The 23,040-nt window shown below is 33.4% G+C and overlaps 1 protein-coding gene across 1 annotated transcript in view; it reads right to left on the bottom strand.

Annotated features, from left to right (window-relative positions):
* LOC128212297 (uncoordinated protein 58-like) overlaps positions 1 to 20,779 on the bottom strand; it is a 30,925-nt gene extending 10,146 nt beyond the window's left edge. Inside the window, exon 1 of the mRNA XM_052917680.1 lies at positions 20,564 to 20,779. Within this exon, the coding sequence (XP_052773640.1) occupies positions 20,564 to 20,636 (73 nt within the window). The 5' untranslated portion in view covers positions 20,637 to 20,779. The remainder of the gene's footprint in view (positions 1 to 20,563) is intronic.
* Positions 20,780 to 23,040: the final 2,261 nt, after the last annotated feature.

The following is a 23,040-nucleotide window of genomic DNA, read 5'->3' as shown; positions in this document are numbered from 1 at the left end:
CAATTGTAAATAATAAATATCCGTTAAACGCACAAATCATATAAAAACCATACACAGCTCTATGTGGCCTAAAGGATAATAACACTATTGCTGAATGCTTAGTTCATACAACTTGTTTTCTAATGAGCCATATAGCATCCATGTATTATCAATTAGCATGACCGTAGCTACCCGATAGTATCCATGTTTTCACAAGATTCTACTAGAGTTCTTGGATAATACATTAGCGGACATGAGAAAAACAGTTAAGTGTTTTACCACTAGACCACGGATTCGCCGGTTTAGGTGATGAACACATGTAAGCGGCAAGAGCATGTCATTTTTTACTGGTTTGTTGACCCACATGCCTAGTGTACACAACTAACATCAGTAAATAGACCAGTTGCGAAGAAGCAAGTTGGCACCAACGTCCTTTAATGTTTTTTGTTTGCAACTATGCAGTTTTTCGCTTTATCTCATAATCGTACGAAAGACATTTTACTACAATGCTAGGAAGTCTCTGTGATTCTGTACGTGTTATTTCATTTGAATACGACCAAAAGATCGGAGCTAAAATGTTTGCATGTTTCTGTTGGGCCCGAGATAAGGGCATTATCATAAATGACATATAAACTGCAAAACATAGTCCAATTGGCTCGAAATGTCTAAACAAAAGGTGTAACACATGTTTCATTGAGCCCTGCCGTATGTTCGTACAGTGAAATTATTTCTAGAACATTCTTAAGGTTAATGACCGGAATAAAATCCCTTTTTACAATCATTGTCAGGAAATATGTCATAATAATATTTTGTCTGAATGGATGGAATATTATCATTACTCTCTGCATTTACACAGAACTTACTGACGTCACACAATGTTTCCGTATTGAGGTTCATTGGCATATTAAACTATCTGGTCATTACATGGTCATTTATATCCGAATCCCAAGTTTTGACTATTCAATGTTTATACCGTCTCCTTTATTGTCAATTTTCTAGGGATAAAACCAACTTCAAAACTTCACTACATTGCACTTCTATGCCAATTGAACGTAGTATTTATTATCTATTTGATCAGCGGCGTCGTCAATGTCGTCACTAGTTTCGACGTAAAATACAATTAAATACAATTAACGGCAATAAAATGTCACTTGGTCTATAAGTAGCATAATTGTTCTACTATTCCGATGATGTTGCGATCTTCGTACTATGAATATAATTTAATGATGCACAATCAATGAAATGTATTCTTCAGGAAATGTTCTGTAAAATCCTCTCCGCAGATAATTCTCGCACTATTTTACTCATACCAGATTTGCTCCAGAAAATTGACTAAACCTTTTCTTTGCCTAAAAACCAAGAATGCTAAATTAACACGGAGCTTGAATTCTTACTGTTTTGCTGTAATTATATTTAATTATATTGATCGGCTAGTCCTTTTTCTGTTATTCATTTGTTTAGTGTTTGTTGGAACAGTACCGAATGCACATACTTGAATTATTACAATACCATCGTTTACATTATTTTTTGAGAATGTTTGACTGAATAATAAAAAAGAGCATGTAGCTTTTCCCATCGCCGATACACTTGATACGAACGAACGATACGATCATGCTCGTCTTACTATAAGGCCAAGGTTAACAGAAAATACTTACCTGGTTTATGGACAATGCAGCCAATATTTATATGAAAACTACATAAAGGTTGTTGTAAAAACGGGCAGGGTTGGCTAGCGGACCATTTGGTCAATGTTGATGAAACATACAGCCCCGATAAGCAGACTTAACGGCTTAGATTTGAAAACGCTACTACTCGTAGGCGTAGGACGATACAACTCAGATTAAGCGACATATATACGGCCCAGATTGAAGATAACTGAACAATAGCGAAATTGAAATTAATATAAAGTATGGCTATTTTTAAAATGATATTACACTCTTTTCGTTAGTTAAATACATTGAATAAGCTTAGCTTAATATCGTTACAGTGGCACGGTGTTCTATAACGTGAATGTTTTTATGACTATCTGTGAGGAAAATGTTGATTATATAAATGCTGAAATTGATTATTAATGATATCCCTATTTTGAAGTTGACCTAGACTTCCCTGACCAGATTGCAGTACTTGTTAATTCTAAACAGCATGCATTTTACATTTTGAAAATATGAAAAAGGGGAGGCTCGTAAAGTTGGTGCCAATTAATATCATCATTACAGGTACATGTAACTTGATAATTAAGACCAGTCCAAGTATACTTGATCAAGTGCATTCAGTTGAAAATAGGCATACGACCATAATTCTAAAAGTCCTCACAGAGCCAAGGCGATATTGCACTGATTAATAGTATTTAATACGCATTGTGTGGTAACTGTTAAAGGTTCATTTTGGAAAAAAATATACTCCCGACGCATGCCAAATACCAATTATACAACAACCATACATTTACATAGGCAACAAAAACATACCTCGAAATAAATAATTTTTCACGGAAAGTTTTTTGTGTTAGTTTTCTTATGTCGTTTTGAAATTTCGTTAATTTCAATTATCAATAAAAAAATGGGCTCTATAAAATTTTGCCTTCGAATGGGATAACTTCATAATAAGTGTCGTCGGCATCCTCAGTCTTCATTCCGTTAATTCCATTATAATAGTACCGGGGGTATCCGATAATGCATTAAACGTGTCCTCTTCAGTTTATAAGTGGCTAGGTAGGTTCATATGTTAAACGTATGTTATATTAATCAACCTGGAATTTTAATTTGCTCAAATAAAGCGGAGGAAGAATTGGGAAAAAATATTAATTATATTGATTATATATCATACTAAATATTTCTCATACAGTGACTTACGAACCATCTAATTTCAGTATGTTCAAACTTAAGAAATGATCAAAATGACGGTGCAGATTATTTTTTAGCATACTGACAATAGATAGTCATATTATATCTTGGCATAGTTTCACAAAAATATGTAATAGTTACTGCATGTACTACTCGAGTCATTGCAAATTTACTTACTTATTTTTACTTTATACTTATTTTCAATCACAAGGTTGTGCGTTAAGTAAGTGTTCTGAATTTTGTTGTCTGGGACTACGTTCAATAACAGACGTAATATACGCCACACTAGTTTATGGTTAGGCTCTGCCTACTGACGATTATCGTTTTGTAATGGGACCTTTTTGTTGACGATACTGACGACAACGCTGTCCCACATGGTTGACCAATTTTCATATTCTTATTATCAGCATTCTTGTGTACTTATTAGATATGCAAAACCAGATTTTAAATGATGAAAGGGCAAAACCAAACTAACAAACATTTACTATTTACCATAATAAAGTTTTTGTAACAATTGTACACTATTTTTGTTGTACAGTTGAACACCGCTATTCCGAATACCTTTTAACTGAAATTATCGCTATTTCGATTTTTTGTCGGTCCCGATTTTACTCCTTCTTTATTGACTAAATTTTTGGTCTTTTATCCGAAATCGCTATTCCGAAGTAAAAACTACGGTTCCGATTTGGTATTTCACACCTATTTATCAATTCTTATTTCGAACTCGATCAATATATATGCAAAAAGCTACAGAAAAAGGCATAGTTTTTCACACCATACTGCGAATGCACTCGGGCATCGGCTTGAGGTGACAATGGAGCACAATTAGCGCTGGTTAAAACATGACATTGAGCATGCGTATGTTACAAACATACGATACATCACATCATGCTTTAAAAAATAGACCGAACGATACTGGGTTACAAAATGTGATTTCAATGCTATTTAAAATTAAATTTGCTCTTTATAAACTATGCTATGTTTCGAATGCATATATGTGCTGTCATTTTGTTTAAAATGTTTTACGTTGTTTCAATAAAGTAGTATAATAACGAATTATTTGTCAGTTATAAAACACTAAATCAACAAATATTTTTGTATACGAAAGATTACTCAAACCGAGTTGATCGTATTGGTAACGTGTAACCGACATTGCAATTTTCACGACTTAGTATTTCACGTCATCTATAATTCGCGAACACTGTCATTTCGGAAAATTGTTAATCCGAAACACCGCTATTCCGAAGTATTCTTGTCAGAAAGTATAATACGACTACGAAGTAACTAAACAGAGAAGATCCTATTCTAGATAAATCCTCTGCTTTTATACCTTAATAGGGTAGTATAATTCATTGACTAGTGTGTCAGCTTTGGTCGACTTAGTCTTGTTTTATCTCATATAATTTCAACTTCGATTTCATATTGTACCAGTTCACCTGTTTCTACAAATACGCCTTGGGCTCCAACCGATGACCGTACTTAGTCTAGTTGTATTTAAACACAAAGAAGAAATACACTCAGCTTTTCACTTAACAAATGTTGTTTTTAAGTATTGTTTTATGACAAAATCTACTTATTCAATAATTCTGTAACTCTAGTCTATATCTCACCGCTTTGTGATCACTCAGAAAATATAGGTTTGTTTTAGTAACTCATTAATAAGAGCCCAGATGTGGTCCAATATTCACTTTCTTTATTGAACCAATGCATTAAAAGCAACTGTTTTAGTATTGCTATGCGTTTAGTTGTCATATTATCTGAAAGCACTATGCACGATGTGTATGTCGTTAATGTAGATGCGTTGTATAGTGTTTCACAGTGCTACATTGACCTTCCGGAGATTCATTCATTATTCATTAATTTCAGTCAATGCAGTGACGTCATTTATATTGCCAATATTATGAAGTTTCTCCCATTTCAGAATTTAAATCTGTATTCTGCTTTGGTCAGAGGTGTTACATCAGGGAAAGAGGTATCCTTCACGACAAATTACTAAAAACCATGATGTTGACAGCAATCAATACAATACTTAGAATGTTTCTATTAGCATTCAATGCTAACACAGACTTGGTTAAAGGTAGATTCAGTTTCAAAGAAACCCCACGTCACCGCCTCTCAACTATAATTATAAATTAATTATAACGTTTTATTTTCTGTTAAAAAATCAAGGCCAGTCGTGTCGTATTGATGCGTGCATCAATTAAGCCTTAAGTACAAAACTACCACCGTCAATAACAAGGGACTGCTCGTTTTACAAACTATTAGTTATATGTGTAATATCCAGAAAAAAAATATCTTAGTAATTAGTGTAAAGACTGGATATACCTTAGCATCAGCTGATTAAATATCCATAACGTTTACGCGAAGACATATTCGATTCGTTTGACATGTAAACGTATGTAGAACATTCAAGTAAATTTTGATGACTCTATTACATGGTTATAAGAAGCCTCCGTGAAACTATAGCATACTCAAAATTTCTAAGCAGCTGTTTCGCATCATCCATTAAACATCCACATCCTATTATAAAACCCTTATCTTGAATATATTTTTTTCATATCCGTTAAATACACAAATAATAAAACAACAACACAATAAATGACAACAACTATTGATTTATGCATATCAATAAGTGCATACAACTAGTGTTCTACTGAGCCATATAGCATCCCTGTATCATCAATAAGCATTAAAGTAGCGACCTGGTTATATCCATGTTTTCACAAGTTTCTACTAGATAAGAGCACTTTGATAATACACTATCAAACACAGAAATAAACAGTGTCTTACTTCTGGACCACGGATGAATGCACACAAGGAGGGACCCTTGTTAGTTGCGAGGGCATGCCACTTTTAACTGATATGCCCTCGTTCCATTCGTTCAGTACTCAACTTACAACAGGAACCAACCCAGTTGCGAAATAACCACTTGGCATCAAAGTGAATGTTTGTTTTGGTTTTATCTCCCATTATCGTACGGACGACGTTGTGTCACCAAGCTAGGAATATAAATCACTTGTGACTGGAATTTCGTACATTGGGAATTAATTTGAATACGATCGAGGACTCGTATTACAAGTATTTAGAGGTTTCGGTCATGCCCGAGATTATGGCATTATCATATCAATATTATCAGCATTCTTGTGTACGGGAGTCAAATGGTTTCAAAATATCTAAACAAAACGTAAAAAACCCATGTTTCGTTGAGCTCTGTGGTATTTTCATACAGAAATACCATTTCAAGAACATACTGAGCAGAAGAAAATACATATTTCACAATTATTGTCAGGAAATACGTCATCACAATATTTTGTCTGAATGAATTGAAATTTCTACATTGCTCTCTGAAAATGCATATAAATACGGAAAAACTGACGTCACACAATGTTTTCCTATTGAAGTTTATCGTTATATTTGGTTACTGCATGGCCATTTAAGTCCGAATCCCAAGTGTTTGATATTCATGTTTTATATTTTCACTCTTTATTTGCAATATTTGTTGGGATTAAAGCAACTCCAACACTGAATATTACGCTTCTTTGACAATTGACGTATTATTAATTTAACTGTTTGATCAGCGGCGGCGTCAATGACGAGACTCGTCATGGACGTTACATACAATTCACTGCCATAAAATGCCATTTGATCTATCGCAGGCATTTATTTAGTACTTTCATATGGATTTCAATTTTGTTGCATTCTTATGAACTTGAAAGCAATTTAAATGAAAGACAATAACACTTAGAAGTGTATACGTCACGAAATGTTCTGTAAAATCCTCTCTGCGGAACATTCACACACTAATTTACCATGCAAGTGAGTCGCTCTAGTTAATTATCTGATCATTATGTTTGCTGAATTACCACGGAGCCTAAGTTCTAACTGTTGTACTATAACTCCAGTTTTGGCTAGTCTATATCGGTTATTTATTTGTTTATTGTGCTCTGAAACATTACCCAATTAAACTTTCATTTATATACACGCACCTGTTGGGTGACCAAACCCGCCAGTAGTACCGTGCTACTAGATGGCGTCGTTACCGGACACTGTTTCGGAAAACAAATATGGCAGCGCGCATGGATGAAAATGATATAAAATAAAAGAAGAAAATATTTTTTTTAAGTTTTTATTTCATCGATATTTTGACCGATACGCGAACGCTCGATACGATATATAACAACCAAACGCCTTATACCTGTATTCGTTTCTATACGAGAACCGGTACTCTGCCCGAGTAGTCACAGTACCTTCGTGTATACCATTTTTGAATGTTTGAGTATCTTTGCCCATCGCCGATGCATTTCAGACGACATGACCTAGACCGTCAGACTAGAAGACACAAATCCTCCTCCTCCTCCTCCCACTACTACTACTACTACTTCTACTCCTCCTACTCCTACCACTACTACAACGATTATAATGTTCTAAAATACAATTTATTTGATGAGCTCACCGAAAATTCAGTCAATTACATTAAGTATTATTGGTGTTAATATTATTTAGCATATTATTTAGCATCAACACAGTATTTGCAATATATATGCAACCTAATCACTGCGATGCATTTTTTATAAGATGTGATTTATGAAGAAAATGACGTGCTATGGGATCTTTCTGTTAGCTTGATGGATTCAAACATTGTAACTTTGTATGCCCGGTGTGAAGTCACACAATTTCCCCGTTTTTAAAGTACGTTATTGACCCTGTGACCCTGTATCTAATAATGGTATGAAAAGCATTAAAATACAGAGGAAGACAAGAACATTGATGATTAAGTTAACACATATTACCATTTTCAATGTAATTTCCATTGTAATTCCAACTGTAATTCTCTACCCCAATTCCAACCTTAGTTTGCAATGCAATTTCCACAATTAATTCTAAATTATATTGACGATGTGCGTATACCGTTTTGTCCATATACCGAATAATTTATTTACATTTGAATCACCAATTCCCCGAAATGTGCCAAAACAATCAATGTCAAGAAAAAACATACATTCACTACAATAAATTCCTACGCAATATACTTTAAGAACACATTGGTTGTAATAACGAGGCGTTATGGGATCTTTCTATAAGCCTGATGGATCCTAACATAGTTATAATGTTGTATGCCCGATGTGAAGTCACACCAATTTTCCCTGTTATCCCAATGAGAGTTATTTGATGCTTACCTTGTTGCAACGAAGATGAGATGTTGTGACCCTGTCCCTTATGACGGTTTGAAAAACATTAATATACACATAAAGACAAGATAAATGATTAAGTTTAAGCACTTATAACATTTATAGAATATCGCCATTCCCAATGTTATTCCCATTCAGTCTTAAATGTATGCCCACATTTCCAAAGAACTTCTAGAAATGAGCAAGCCGCTCTGCTGTTGTTTGTATTTATAACCTTTGTGTGACCTTAAATAGCGTTTATTTCTCCACGGTAAGTTTCTTATATCACTCTTATCAGATTAAAGTTGTAAGCCATAAATAAACGTGGTTGTATTAACAAGAAAATATTTAAAATAAATTTTACTCAGTTACATGAGCTTTTGAAAATAAATAGAGGGCGTTCAACAAAAGGCACCATATTTAAAATGTGGCCTTGTGCGAAGAAAACGTGATACATACATACATATACAAATGTTTCTTTCTGAGAAAACATAGCATATCAATTTAAACTATTTCATGTAAATCAGCAATTGGAATTAATAGTGTTCATATAAATTAACACGTACATAGTATGTGTAATAACTATGCAACATAATTTCTGATATTATTTTTTTAAAAGATGTGATTTATGTGGAAAAATGAAGGTTGTGAGAGTCTTTGCATTTGTTTTGTAAAACGTGTATATCCCGTGTATCTACGTACCTTTCATATGAAAATCAATCTATAAAATAATTTGTCAGCGGTTTTTCCTTTACGAATAACTGATGTTTTAATGTCTTTCAGTCTGTTCCATGTCGTCTTAAAATCTCTGGGCCGTATCGTCTTTCAATCAATCTGGGCAATATCGTCTTTAAAATATTGGCAATACGCAATTTTGTTCGATAACCAAATAATCAATTAACAAATTAATCACCAATTAACAGACTTGGTCTAAACAAAAACACACATACACTACAAAAGCATCCTTCACAAAATGTTTAAAGTACATGAAACAGGTTGAAATTACGACATGTTATGGGATCATTATATTAGTTTGGTGAAACCCAACATTATTTTAGGTTGTATGCCCGTTTTAAAGTCGCATTTTCCTTGTTCTCACATTGAAGGTTATGGGATTCTAGTCATAGTTCAACGAAGTTTAGATCTTGTGACACTGTCGCTTATGGCGGTTTGAAAGACATTAAAATACACATGAAGACATTAAAGTTAAAGCAGATATAACCTTCACAAAATATAACCATTCTCAATGTTATTCCTATTGTTATTTTGACAGTGATTCACCTCCCTTTGTAGGTTCCATTGTTACACGTAATGTTAATCCAAATTTCCCGCTGTAATCTCTAATATAATTTACAGTGTAATTTGCTTTGTGATTTCTATTGTTTTTGAGGAACAAATTACACGATCGGTTATGTCATATTGGCTGTTAATAATTATATAAATAATTATATTCATGTGTTGATTTTGAGAATTATACAAAATATAGCTATTTTTAACATGACATGACACTTTTATTGTTAGTTAGATATATTGAAAAATCTTAGCTTAGTAACGTTACATTGGTAAGGTGTTGAAAAATGTGAATGTTTTCATGACCGTCTGTGTGGAAAATGTTGATAAAATGAATGTTGAAAATCATAAATAATGGTACCTTTACCTAAAAGATTACCTAGACTTTCCTGGACAGATTTCGACTCATTTTTATACTAAACAAGCATGCGTTTTCATGGTTGCACGCTATGAAACAGGAGTGTCTCGTAAAGTTTGTGCCAATAAATGTCATCATTACAGATACATATAACTAATATATAGTTTAAGGTCGACGTACGAACCGAATTCTGAAAGTTTTCATGGAGTCAAAGCGGTATTGAACTGTTTATTAGTATTTAATATGCATTGTTTGGTAACTGTCGAAGGTTAATTTTGGAACCGATATACTCCCGACGCTTGCCAAATGCCAACTTTACAGCAATCATTTATTTGCATTGGCAACAAGAGCATACCTCAAAATAAATAAATCTTCATGGAAACGTTTATTTTATAGGTTTTTCTAATTTCATTTTGAAATTTCGGTAGTTTTTAATATCAATAGAAATAATTTAGGCTGTAATTAGTTTAACCTGTAATTGTACAGCTTCATAATAAGTATTGTCGGCAACCACGGTTTTCACACCGTTCATTCCGTTTTACAAGTGGATCCGACAATGCATAATAAGTGCCCTCTTCAGTTTGTAAGTGGCTAGGATGGTTCTGATGTTAAACGGATGCTTTATCAATCAACCTGGTATTTTAGTTTGCACAGTTAAAGAGGGAGAAATATTTATAATGAACCATTAAAGCTTTTTTTAAAATGATTGCATCAAACTGAGAAGGGTTTCACAGCAAGAAGTGAGATAAGAGTTTCTGATATTAATTCAAGTTTAGTTTTTCGCATAATTATTGATAATTTGAAACGTCATATCCTTAAATCTTCTGTTTGTGTTGCTTTGTAGACATATGTCACTTTCGAAAGCGGAAAATCTAGGACGGACCAGATTTCTACAGACACAATGAGCTCGGAAAAATACACTAAGACAGGTTTTAAATTCCAAGCTGTTTTATGTCCAGCAATAGGTTAATAAGTTATTCATAGACTAAACAAAAGACACGACTACGAACTAATGAAACAGAGGAGATGTTATCCTAGATTAATCCTCAAAAAGCTCTGCCTTTATATTTTAATAGTTAAGTATAATTCATTTACCAGTGTCTCTGCTTTGGCCGACTTAGTGTTGTTACATCTCATATAATTACGATTTGGACTTCAAATTGTACTAGTAAACCTATTCAGGAAACAACTGCGCTTGGCGTTGCGCTACAACCATACTTATAAAACACCTCCTTTACCCCGATATATCAAGTTTATACTTAACCACAAATTTTACAAAGACACAAATTTCAAACGATATCTGAGTCGCACCTCACCGTTAGAATGTTGCCTCAATCGTGTGTCGAAGTTTTTATCTTTAATGTCAAACAGCAGGTGATGGTCTCAAGAAGATATGACGTAAAAGTATCTTGTTAGACGTTCAAATATGTTACCGAAACAAAAAAGGTTATTACTGTAAAATCACATATTTGTTTGGAACAACACTTCAATTATGCAAAGAAATACTCTCGGTGATAATTGTCGTTCCGTTTAAACAAGAAATCACTTGTGACTGAAAAGACGTAAAAAGGAATATTTGTATAAAGAGATAAACGTCTTGTGTGGTGAGATGTCTGGGGTCTGTTAAATAGAGAGAGGAATGTACTGATTTACAGAAAAGATATGCTATGTTGATACATTTTTTTAATATTATAGTTTAGTTTCTTTAAATTGAAAATATGATATCTTGGAGTCTAACAATCATAGCCGGCAAGCTTTATATGACAGACCGAGGTGTTCCGTTTGGCTATTGCCTGAACTCAAAACATAACAGTACCTCAAGATTGCATACAATTGAAATTGCTAAAAGCATTACATACTAATAGTAACTTTTCATTTTTAGAACAGCAAGCTATATTAAATGAAATCGGAAGGATAAAGCAAATAGGAAGAAAATGTAGAACATAACATTGTAAACATGTGTAACGCATATAACACCACGAAAACATTCGAATGTCTTATCGACTCTAACCAACCACTTTTAACATTCGAGCTGTGTATCGACTCTACCCTACCAACCTAAACATTGGGACAACCTACCGTTTTTAACCTTCCACTCTAAACATTCGAACATCCTACCGTCTTTGACGTACCAGACAAAATAATCGATCTCTGGAACACCTAAAACAGGCATCAACTTGATATGCATTTCGCACAATTGGGATTAAAAGCATGATTGAATTCATATGCACGGATCCATTCCCTTTTACCTATTGAAACATAGTGAAATAATTAAACAAATACACAACTTTATAAGCAATTCTACACATCTATAATATTGTCATTCAATTCGTGAAGCAAACGAGTTTTCAAATCAGTCATGTAGCATACGTGCACCATAAATTAGCACGAAAAAGCAACTCATTTGCGCAGATGGTTCCAACGTCAGTCGAGATTGAAAAAACCTATCATAAATCTTTGATGAGCAGGTAGTAAACAAGACGATGTGATATGATATGACCTCTTGCATGGTTAATATTTTATCAGAAAAGAATATGCGTACGATCACACTGTTTACTAACATATCAATTTAGGGAAGGCAAGATTAGCACAATTGACATTGATTTGTTTTTGTGGTAAAATGTATTACACACAGATTAGTGTTTTAATGGTGCATTAACATATTTTAGTCTGTACTTAAGGACCGGAATTTCTATCAGAAATTATCAAGCCATGCATTTTCCTCGCTGTAATTTCGCAATGAAGTCAATTCGGTCTTAGAGTTGGTAGATTCATAGCATGAATAAAATGATCACAAGCTTCACATAAAGAACGGAAGTGTCTGTTTCAAGAACGTATGAATATCTCACAAATCCCTTACCATGTGAAATCAATACACCTGAGCATGACGCAGAACATTAAACTATGGCGACATATGATATGTGTTATATTACCGGACTAATAGCTACTTAGATCTACTAAGAACTACTCAGATGTACACATAACTTTTAATGTTATACTGTAAATCAATTTCCGATGGCAGGTTGTCATTTAAGGTTACTTATAAAAGAGAGGTCTCGATTAAGGCATACTCAAAATACATTTATGTTTAAAATAAAAAAAATTAAAAGGATCTGGTATGACAGCAGTTTTACATGTACTACCAATATTCAACATAAGTTTCAAACGTTTTTTTTTTCTTTCATGGACATTTTTGCACCTTTTATTGTAATGGTCGAACGCGCTATAGTAAAGCATTGTCATAATAATAATTTAAATAACTCATTTATTAAGCTTATGTATAATATAAATAGACTGAAGAAAACAGATCCGGAAGGCGTAAACATATTTCAGAAAAGGAAAACTATAACATAAACCTCAATTTTAAAATATAACCGCCCCAGAATGAAGCTCTAAAAATGTGATATTATATCATGTTTAATGTGCACCACTGCGAAAATGTATGCACTAGCGGTGAAGGTTTTTGAGCTTGGCTCTCAGAGCCACAACTAGTACCTGACGGCGTGCATAGTACGTGATATTTTTTCACTCATGTGAATTCCTATGACACGCAGCAGAGTCTACATCGCACATGCGTTCGTCGTCGAGTATGTTACGAGAACTATCCAATAGACTCCCTCCTTTGCTTTTAGCACCAATGGTTTATAATATTCGCTTACCCTTTTCAATACCTTATCCCTCGACCTTACCCGTCCTATGGTATTCAAAAAGCGCCCTATCATAATACCCCCTATTTATAGGTCTTAGTAGTTCTGATTAGTACTTGCCATAGCGTTCTTAAAAGTTCGTTATGCTAATATTGCTATACAACTTTGATATTATCAACAATCATGAAACGAAACAGTCTTCTTGAATAAGATCACTATGTATGACTGTTCGTTGCTCTATTCGAATAGCTAGTTTAGCTCTTTGTGTATTTTCCCTCAAAACAAATGACGTATCTCATCCTTCCTGTCAACTTATAAATGAATTATTTTTATTGGAAACAAGGGGGCTAACATGTATAGTGAAATACATTTCGAAGATTTAAGAATTTTACTTTAGGATACTGATTGGAAAGAAAAACATTTTTAGAGCTTGCCGTCCGTCCATCTGTTTATAAAGTGAGGATTATTTTTTTATTGATGAACATTGGGCAGAATCTATTTATTTTGATGAATTTAGGATTTTCGTGAGTAACATAACCAAGTGTACCGGTAAATCAAGCATGACAAGCAGCAATCTCTTCAAATGGCTGCCTTTTGGATGGAAAATAAACAGGGTTCGTATTCACTAACAACTTGAGTCTTTGTTTGAGAGCCAGACTCAGACAAGTGAATATGTGTATGTCTTGAATATTTCATAGTTATTATTTTACAGAAATCTTAAGATAACTGTTAAATATATTTGTATTGCAACAAAAATGGGAAATTAAATCATTTTTTCTATTTAAATATCAACTGTTCAATAACATGTAGATATGCAGTTTTGTGTATTGAGCCTGAAACCCAGATTCAAGAAGTTAGTGTATACAGTACTGCAGAACTTCATAACATACACTGAAACATAACAAGTTGGTCGAAAAGTGGCTATGCATATGTAATGATTCAAAGAGATATTCAAAGGTTAATATAAATGATTTCGTCACATCTTCAAGAGACATATATGAGCGAGAAGACAAGGCTGATGTTTGGAACAAGTTAACGTCGTTCCTAAGATCACCATTGTTAACTTTCACTCTGTAAGTGCTCTTGAAGTTTAACGTTTCCACTAATTATCTGCTGTATTTCTAACAATATCTGAGACAAGTGCTATGCTGACTCTGTGGTATGACATCATTTGAATAAGTCATCCGTTGTATGCACGGTATAAAAGTCACACAAAATTACCCTTATTATCATAGTAGGTTATGACGTACCCTTAATACTGAAATAGAACAACAATGCTAACTAAAATGTAAAGTGATGAGGTTTTTAGAATGAATTATTCCCTGTCTCTAATTATAGCTTGAAAGGCATACATATACCCAGAAAGTAATAGTAACTGACAATGTAAATTAATTAATGAAGGCATTAATTGTTTTCTCAAATACCCACACTATATTGATCATGTTATGAGTAACAGTTATGTGTTTGATTAGCCCATAACATTACTAAAAAGTCCAGTAAAATGTTCGGTTAAAATTGTTCATGTTAAAAAATAGTGCACACCGTATACTGTGTATGGACTGGCACTGCGTATTTGTCATTGGATGAAATTTTAGTACCAGCTTTAGTCGAGTGCGTCTTTGACGTTCCAATACAGATATCTTTATTTCCAAAGGCGTGAGGCTATCCAACAAGATAAAGATTCACGTGATTTCTAAATTAGATGAAGGTATACATGGCTATTAAAGTCACATATATCTGTTTGAAGAAAATATAGAACCGATAACTGTAAATTAAGGAGCACAAACTTGCCAAATTGTATATATATATAAGTCTTAGCTCACGATTGAGGCACAAAGGTTGGGAGTGTTCGTTCTTCCAAAACGTAGTCGTAATAGCATATTATAGTGCCTTTACGATATTTGGTACCTTTCTTAAGTCATAATAAACGCAAATGTAAGTGAAATAGTCTGAGTTTTCATGTGTTTTAATATACATTTCTCAAAGCAATTTACTATGCGATTTGCTTACACATATATTCGTATCCGTTCAGAAAAGCTGCTGTAAACGTAAAGCTTTATATGTTCTACAATATAACCGTGACCTATATTTGGCACGAGTGTGTTGCATTTTAAGGAAGGTCAGTCGTGGAGGGTCTAAAAAACTATGAAACCCCGTTTTAATTGACCCGGTGAAACCACCACAAATTAGCTTGCCAGGTTGTAAAGCCCGAGCATTTAAATGTCTGAGCCTCTCAATCCTAAATAGCAGTTGCATGAAAAAACAACAATAGTACTGGGTTTCTCATGACTAACAATAACTTCGTCAAATGATGACGAGAAGACATTTGTGAGAAGGTAAAATCCCCAGAACTAGATTTCTCATACAACGAATAAACAAAGCAGTAGTTTACAATACTTACATAGGCTCTAATTTCGTTGAGCAAGTTATAAATAAAAAGGGGTAGTGCAAAGAGTGTATTCAATTCATCGTTCACAAGCAGAATGTTTAGAACAGTTGTATGAGGTTTCTTTATTCAGGCTAAGACGGAATATTACATTAACATTATTGCTCCTATAATTTTGTTGAAATCGGTAAAACAGTGCTTCTTGTCAAATAGTGTTGTACTTTAAGTACGAAATTAGTCATGCTGGCGACAAGGGACAGTAATATTGTGTTTGACTTGCTGTTGTTGTTTCATGTCAATTGTAGTCAAAAGTAATTAACTAAGCCGGAACCGACGGTAGACTCCACAGCAATGCTTTATATTTATTAACACATGTTTTAATAATATTCATTGATTCATTACCGGAAGCTTTGATAATATCCTCGACAGTATTGTTTCCTGTGAGATAAAACAAGCCTTTGTCATATGTTATAGTAAAATTGACGCGAACTTCAGGTGCTGCTTTTCTATGAGTAAACACAGAATCAAAGAGTACAGGATTAAATACCTCTAAGCAAAGAAGGTTCAGCAATTTTACAGCCTTGTTCTTATCATTTATTTTGTGAAGGAGGTATCAATTGTCTTCTTGTAGACCTACTTTGAAAACTTATGGGTTTGTTGAATCATATACGATGGCAAATGTTCAAGCCCCTGGATTAGCATTGTAGATTGATTCGGTATCTTAAAGTAGACGCCGTATATTTTATTGGTCGCAACTGGATTTGTAATTCATGGTTTCAATTCCTTCTTTTTGTTACCTTGATATAAGGGACGTTCAATATGTAATGTTCCTTAACTTGTATTGTCTGTATAAGTCGTTTTGATAGTTTTCTTTGCCAGGGCCTCGAAAGAAAAAGGTGAATATGAATTAGCACCTTCTGGATATTTTGAAATATTGTACAATGGGGAATCATGATACCTTTTCATTCACCCCATCAAATTCCAATGCATCAGGTTCTTCCTGCAGTTCTTTGCATTTGAAAACGTAGTTTTTAACTGTTTCTAAATCATCAATCTTTTTATCTGCTAGATTTGATCATTGACATTGACTGACTGTAAAGTTGACTGTAAATATTATTAACTTTTTGACAATTGTTTATGCGAAAAACAAAAATTTGAAGCTCCCTAAAAATTGCCATCAAGTTAAAATCTTGAAAATCGTTCATTTCTTTTTAAAGCGTTTGCAATTTTTAAACCAATATGTCCCTGCCATATCAATGAATACGAAGAATATCTTGCTGAAATTGAAAATGATAATATACGAAAAAATTATTCTTCCACAATGTTATCTGCCAACAGGTTTAAATTGAAGCCGGAAATTATACTGGTAGAAAATGGACTATGCAAATGCTGTAACGCTAATCTAATTGAAAATGAATATCATTGTTTATTATGCTGTAGTAAATTAAGATTCTTAAGCTTTAAATACCAAGGTAGAATACCATGGCCAAATTTGGATACGCTTAAACGACCTATGCTAAGCAAAAGAACAACTATATTAAAGAAGCATGAATAAAAGAATTATTGTCCTTGTACAATAACAATGTTCCTTGTAATAACAATGTGAATCTTTGTTTATTTATTTTTTCTAAAGGTGTAACAACTTTTGCTTTTTTATATAGTTACATAATGTCTATGTTAATATTCCGCAGTTCTCTATAGTTGATATTATGTTATTGCCGTATTTATGTTGTTAATGGCCAATGGGTATTTTATGCCGATTTGCCAATAAATTCTGGAACATTGAATGTTATGCTTTAGTTATGTGTGGATACAATGGGCAATTATTTAATGATCGTTTTAAGCATGTGTTTACGATTCATGGAATAACAGTTAACTAGTATATGCATGACTTAAACAGGGAATCGCATATTCAAACTGAAACCTAACCATGAATATACAATACTACAGCTTTCATGCTTTAATATAAATCCTTTTTGAAATATTATTGTTATTTGTCAATCATATTTAACCCTTGTTATCATCCGCGTATAACGTTTGATCGTTTGAACATTTAAATTTTAATATTCTTAGAAATAACATGTATTGTATTTGGATTTACAAACAAAATTGCATCTGATAAACAAATCATTAATATTTCGTGCAACAGAAATGTTTGTTTTCAGAGAATTTATAGAGAATATTTGTTGATTTCGTGTAAGATAGTATTTAATTTCACGATAGATATGAATTTTCATTATACGTTTCTATGAAATGGAATACCATCTTGCACTAAAATAAACATTGTATTGTTAATATTTTGTTTATTTTTTGAGGATAATTATTTGTTTTTGCTAAAAGTACACGCCTTTGTGCGGCCCCCCCGTCCACAATGCACTTTGAATATAACAAGCTTTTCACAAAATATGTTTAGAACAGTGAATTGTATTATAATTGAATATGAAAAAAAAAAAAAAAAAAATTGCGAACAAATACATTACTTTGAAGGCGCAAGAATAACCTGTGAGACCTCTTGCTATTTTGAGTTTGACGGCCATGAAGAGATAAGAGTGAACTTTTGAGCTCGTCGTATTTTGTTTGATGGGATAATACCATTTCCATGGCAACTTTACGCAGTTGAAACATCATTTTTGCGAAGAAATATTTTAAACGTTCAAATGATGTATGTGGGGTAATAAAAATAATTGATAGTTTCAAACATAAATTTAACCGTAATTATATACTCATAGGTAAGAAAAGTTTCTAAAAAAATACAGGATGATAAAACATTTTATTTATGATGATGCATGTTTTGTTTTCGTTTGAAATGATGAGCAAAAGGAATCATACACTATTATTCAGGTCAAAGAAAATGTTGAAACATGCTTAGGATTGCTATTTTAAACGCTATATTTTGTTAAGTTACCAACAAATTAGTAATTACATACAAATATAAAATCTATAAAATATTGAATTTCTTAATCAGTCGTTACTGTGATTTGGCTTATGCTGTTTAGAAGTGTGGTATTCATGACCAATAAAATTACAATAATTGGCAATAAAAGTAGTTCTAACCGAGCAAATACATACCGTGATGTGTTAATGTTATGGCATAATTAGGTTATTGTATAACTGTGTCACAAGGTTGTCACAACGCTAGCGCCTAAATATATTTGTAAGCTGTATTACAGCGTTATTTTGCAAGATTGTCCCGACTATATGAAAACCTTGTATGAAGGTTGTGTTTTGGTGTCCAAAAGTAACCTTGTTACAACGTGAAGAAAACCTCAAGATTCTAACGTCGTGACAACGTTATTTATAGAATAATACATGGCTAAAACCCTCGGGCAATTATTCCGTCCACTGGGGCAATTATCAACCAAAAGCCATGGTCAACCATGTATTATATTGTATAATACATAAGTTTGTCATTTGTCAATGATTTCAAATGGATTTAAAATTATGATTTGGTGGAATAATGAAGGATATGTCATATAATTAGCATATAGTCTGAAAGTCTTAAACATGACATATAACAAAATGGTATTGAATGGCAATAGCTGCGGAAAATAACGAGTGGCTTGAAATCAAAATAGCAAACCTTTTCGTACGCGTTTTCAAAATAAGCCTTCAAATGTTCCATTCTTCAAATATTTCCTGTTTTACATCAGCTGATTGTGATGTTCATTGTAATAGGTGAGCACAGCTAGGGTCGATCAAGCCTAGGAGCAGTTTCATAAGAATCTCGGCTTGAATGACCCTAGCAATTATGCTTTACATACTGAACTTCCGTCGTACACTTACTCACACTCAAAAGTTAGAATAAAGGGACTCGTTGTCGTTTTATTGAATTAGACATTGAAACGTAGATTTAAAATGACAACAAATGTAGTTGTAACAATGATAAAACATCATCACGAGTTTCAAATAAGAGCTCCATTGTTAACCGATATAGGAAAATGCGACACTTAATGTTCTGTTGTGCCGATAGTGTTAGTAAAGTTATAAAAATATAATTACTTAAGGCTTATTTATTTGAACAACGATTGTGAAACAAGATTTTTCAATATTATTGAAGTCATCTCGAACGTTACATCTTGTGTTTAACATAAGTACAATTATGTTCCTATGTATCTGCCAGTTGATTCTAGATATTTGCTCATAAAAGTAAGTTCAACTACTCAATTAGAACAGCTTAAATACTGTTGCCGAAATTCAATATGTTAACTAGACCCTTTCTAAAGGCTTCAATTATCCGCAAATGTATAAGTAACGTAATTAAAAATGAAATAGTGTTTTGCTTAAATATTTCTTATCTTTTAAATTGAGTATCGTTCTGTAGCTATTTGATTTTGTTTTCGAAATAAAATGAAATGACTCAATTTCAAAAAACAAATAAGATAAAAAGGCTTTGTTAGCAACATAATATTTGGGATTAAAACTTTCCTCGTTAAAACATAAAGTGTTCCTTTTTATCAATTGAATGATTTTAAGCAGAGGAATTGCCGTACAATTATACATTTTTCAATGGTTTAATGATCGAATGCAAGTCACAACATACAGCACTGCCTATGTGACGAAGGACTATCTGTCTACCTGTTTCAAGAGACTAGTCTTTAAGACAAAATTGCTGCAAATCTGAGTACAAATGCATTATGGGTCTCAGCTAATTAAAAATCCATAACATTTACATCTAGACATGTAGAGCAAGTGAACAGTTCTGCTCTTTTATTGCATGGTTATACGAAGACTACTCAAAATTATGATAAACACCACATTTTTATGCAGCTGATAACATATATTGGCATGCAAAAATGAAAATAAAAACAAGGCAATACTTTCTCTAAATTTGGTTCTTACACCTGTATCTGACAAAAGCAAAAGAAGAAATAAAAATATCTGTTCATGACGTTTACCTTGACCCTCTGTCTCCAACCTGCTGCTGTCGTCAAGGAGGTCATCACCGTCACCAGTAGAAACAGTCGCCATAGTTAAACGGATCCTTGTTTAAACTTTCACTGAATTTCACACACTATATTATATTAAAAGTACAATCGAAATGTTTGCTAAAAAACAGCACAGCTGCATGTACAACGTGAAAGTGTTTTATCTGAGTACACCACTTAAACTGAGGGGAAGTTCATATAATGTCTGCGTGCAATACAATGCGTTAAAACTACTTAAACCTGCTTGCGTTGTTTACATTAAATAAACACAAAAAGTAATACAACGAATAAAGTCGGAAGGATGGTAGTAGATTACTCGTCGACTGGCATGAGTCAGAATATTAAAACAGGATTTACTTTTTTACCAATGTACGTCGAAAATGTCTATTGTATTTGTATTGTATATCTATATTGAATAGACTTCCCTATCGCCATGCATGTTCTAAAAACTTTATAAGAGAGAGAAGTCCTGTATTCTTCCTAAAACACCTCACACATGTTTGCTATACATCGATTATATTATATAAAGATACAGCTGGCTCATTGTCTCATCGATTCATACAAGGCGGTCTATCGAACGGATCAGACTCACATGATAAGTATGTTTTGCACCGATAGGCATGTTCACAGATTAGCAATAATGATGCACTATTTGTCTGACACCCTTATGAATAATTAAACTATGAAACATTCTTCCATGATTGCGAGTGACGTAGCGTAATCGAGGTTCAAATGGTATGTCTGCTGACTTGCATGAACCGTCACGCGTTTGACGTCATTCCCTTTCTTGATTAAGGTAAACTCATCCGATGCGCGCACATTGTGCTTATATGAGCAGCATCGTGCGATTTCGAGCCTTTGGTCATATATATTTTATGCTTTTATGATTTTATAGGGTATTTGAATAAAATGAAATTACAAAAAGTAACACTGAAACGCTCATAATAATATCATTTATATTTAGTAAAAAAACATGTTAACATGAGAGTATTTATTGCGCATTTCGAAAAACTAAATTTTACGTCAGGCATATGTCGCCATTCCGAAAGGACACCATTGAATGACGTGCACCATTTACGTTTTGGTATAACACCTGACACGAATTTTTTTATGAAAAAATATATTTTTGAAATTTTAACTAATTGGGTCGTTTTAAACGCAAACGATGGATACATTCAAACTTTGTTGAACGCAATCCGTACTTGCTATGGATCGATTGATATGAAGCCCATCCATCCAAACGAACGTCAAAAGTGAATTTGAATCTGCGAGATTAGAGTACTTGAATTATAAATTATCAGACAGAAAGCTCATCAAGAAATCTTCTTTGAAGGCGAACAACATCAGCATGTTAACAAATACATCAATTGAAGAAACGTCTAGCAAAATATGTTGCAATAAAACCTTCTCCAACATAGCTTTACGGAACAAACGAAATCTATTAATTAACCATTTCAACCTTATTTTGCACGATATACAGCAATTACATAGCCTCATTATTCACAGTTATCTGTTTTGGCTCTGATGCTAATAACGTGCTTCTTTTTATTTGCATACTGAAACCCCTTCATGACCCCCTTCATGGCCTATCCAATTTCTGTGTAGCAAATATTATTAAATAATTTTTAAAGTCTGCATTCTAAAAAATGCGTGAGTAGACTGCCAAATGGTAATTGCTGGTCTCCCTTTAACTCAATATGACTATTTGATTTTCCCAAGTCTTTGTTTACCAAGTCTTATCTACTTTGATAAGATTTACCTTTTGCGTTTTATCTTTATTAAGGATTGTTGGGATAAGAGTGAGGTTTGTTCACGTAAACTGGTTTAAACCCCCAGTAAATTTACATTTTACTGAACGTTCCAAGGCGGTACCTGACAATTCTTGATAAACATACCTATTTTATATATATATATATAGTATGTTTGCACTGTGCTGTTTGTGGAGTTTTTGTGCTGTTCTTCTATGTTTCTTGTTTGTGATTTTGTGTTCTATGTCTTTGGCGTTTGCCCAGTGGCACTAAACCGGGTCTATGTTTAGACGTTTTGCTACTGAGCTTGTTTCTGTAGCCTTTTGCATAAATATTCGTTTTGCCACTGGACCTTCCCGCCTTTAAATCCCACACGAGTAGTGGGACAATAACAATAGAGGATCTGCCCTATTTACTCCATATCATGATGTGCAAATTTGACGGTGAACATAAACATTCATTTCGTAGCGAGTACTTTGTCGATCTACATGATTTGGAAAAGTCGTCTATTTTTTCATAGACCTTTCTGCCATAAACCCGAATTTATAATAGATGTGTGAATGGCTATCGTACTAAAATATATTTAGAGTACATTAGAGTACAAATGTGAGTGAGTGACCGGACGTCATACTACAGCCTTTGACAAATATTCCATGTTAGTGAGCCGACGTCATGGTTACAGCCGTTGACCACTTTTAA

This window comes from Mya arenaria, chromosome 12 (genome assembly GCF_026914265.1).
Source record: "Mya arenaria isolate MELC-2E11 chromosome 12, ASM2691426v1".
Classification (NCBI taxonomy): domain Eukaryota; kingdom Metazoa; phylum Mollusca; class Bivalvia; order Myida; family Myidae; genus Mya; species Mya arenaria.
This window is presented reverse-complemented; position numbering and strand designations above follow the sequence as displayed.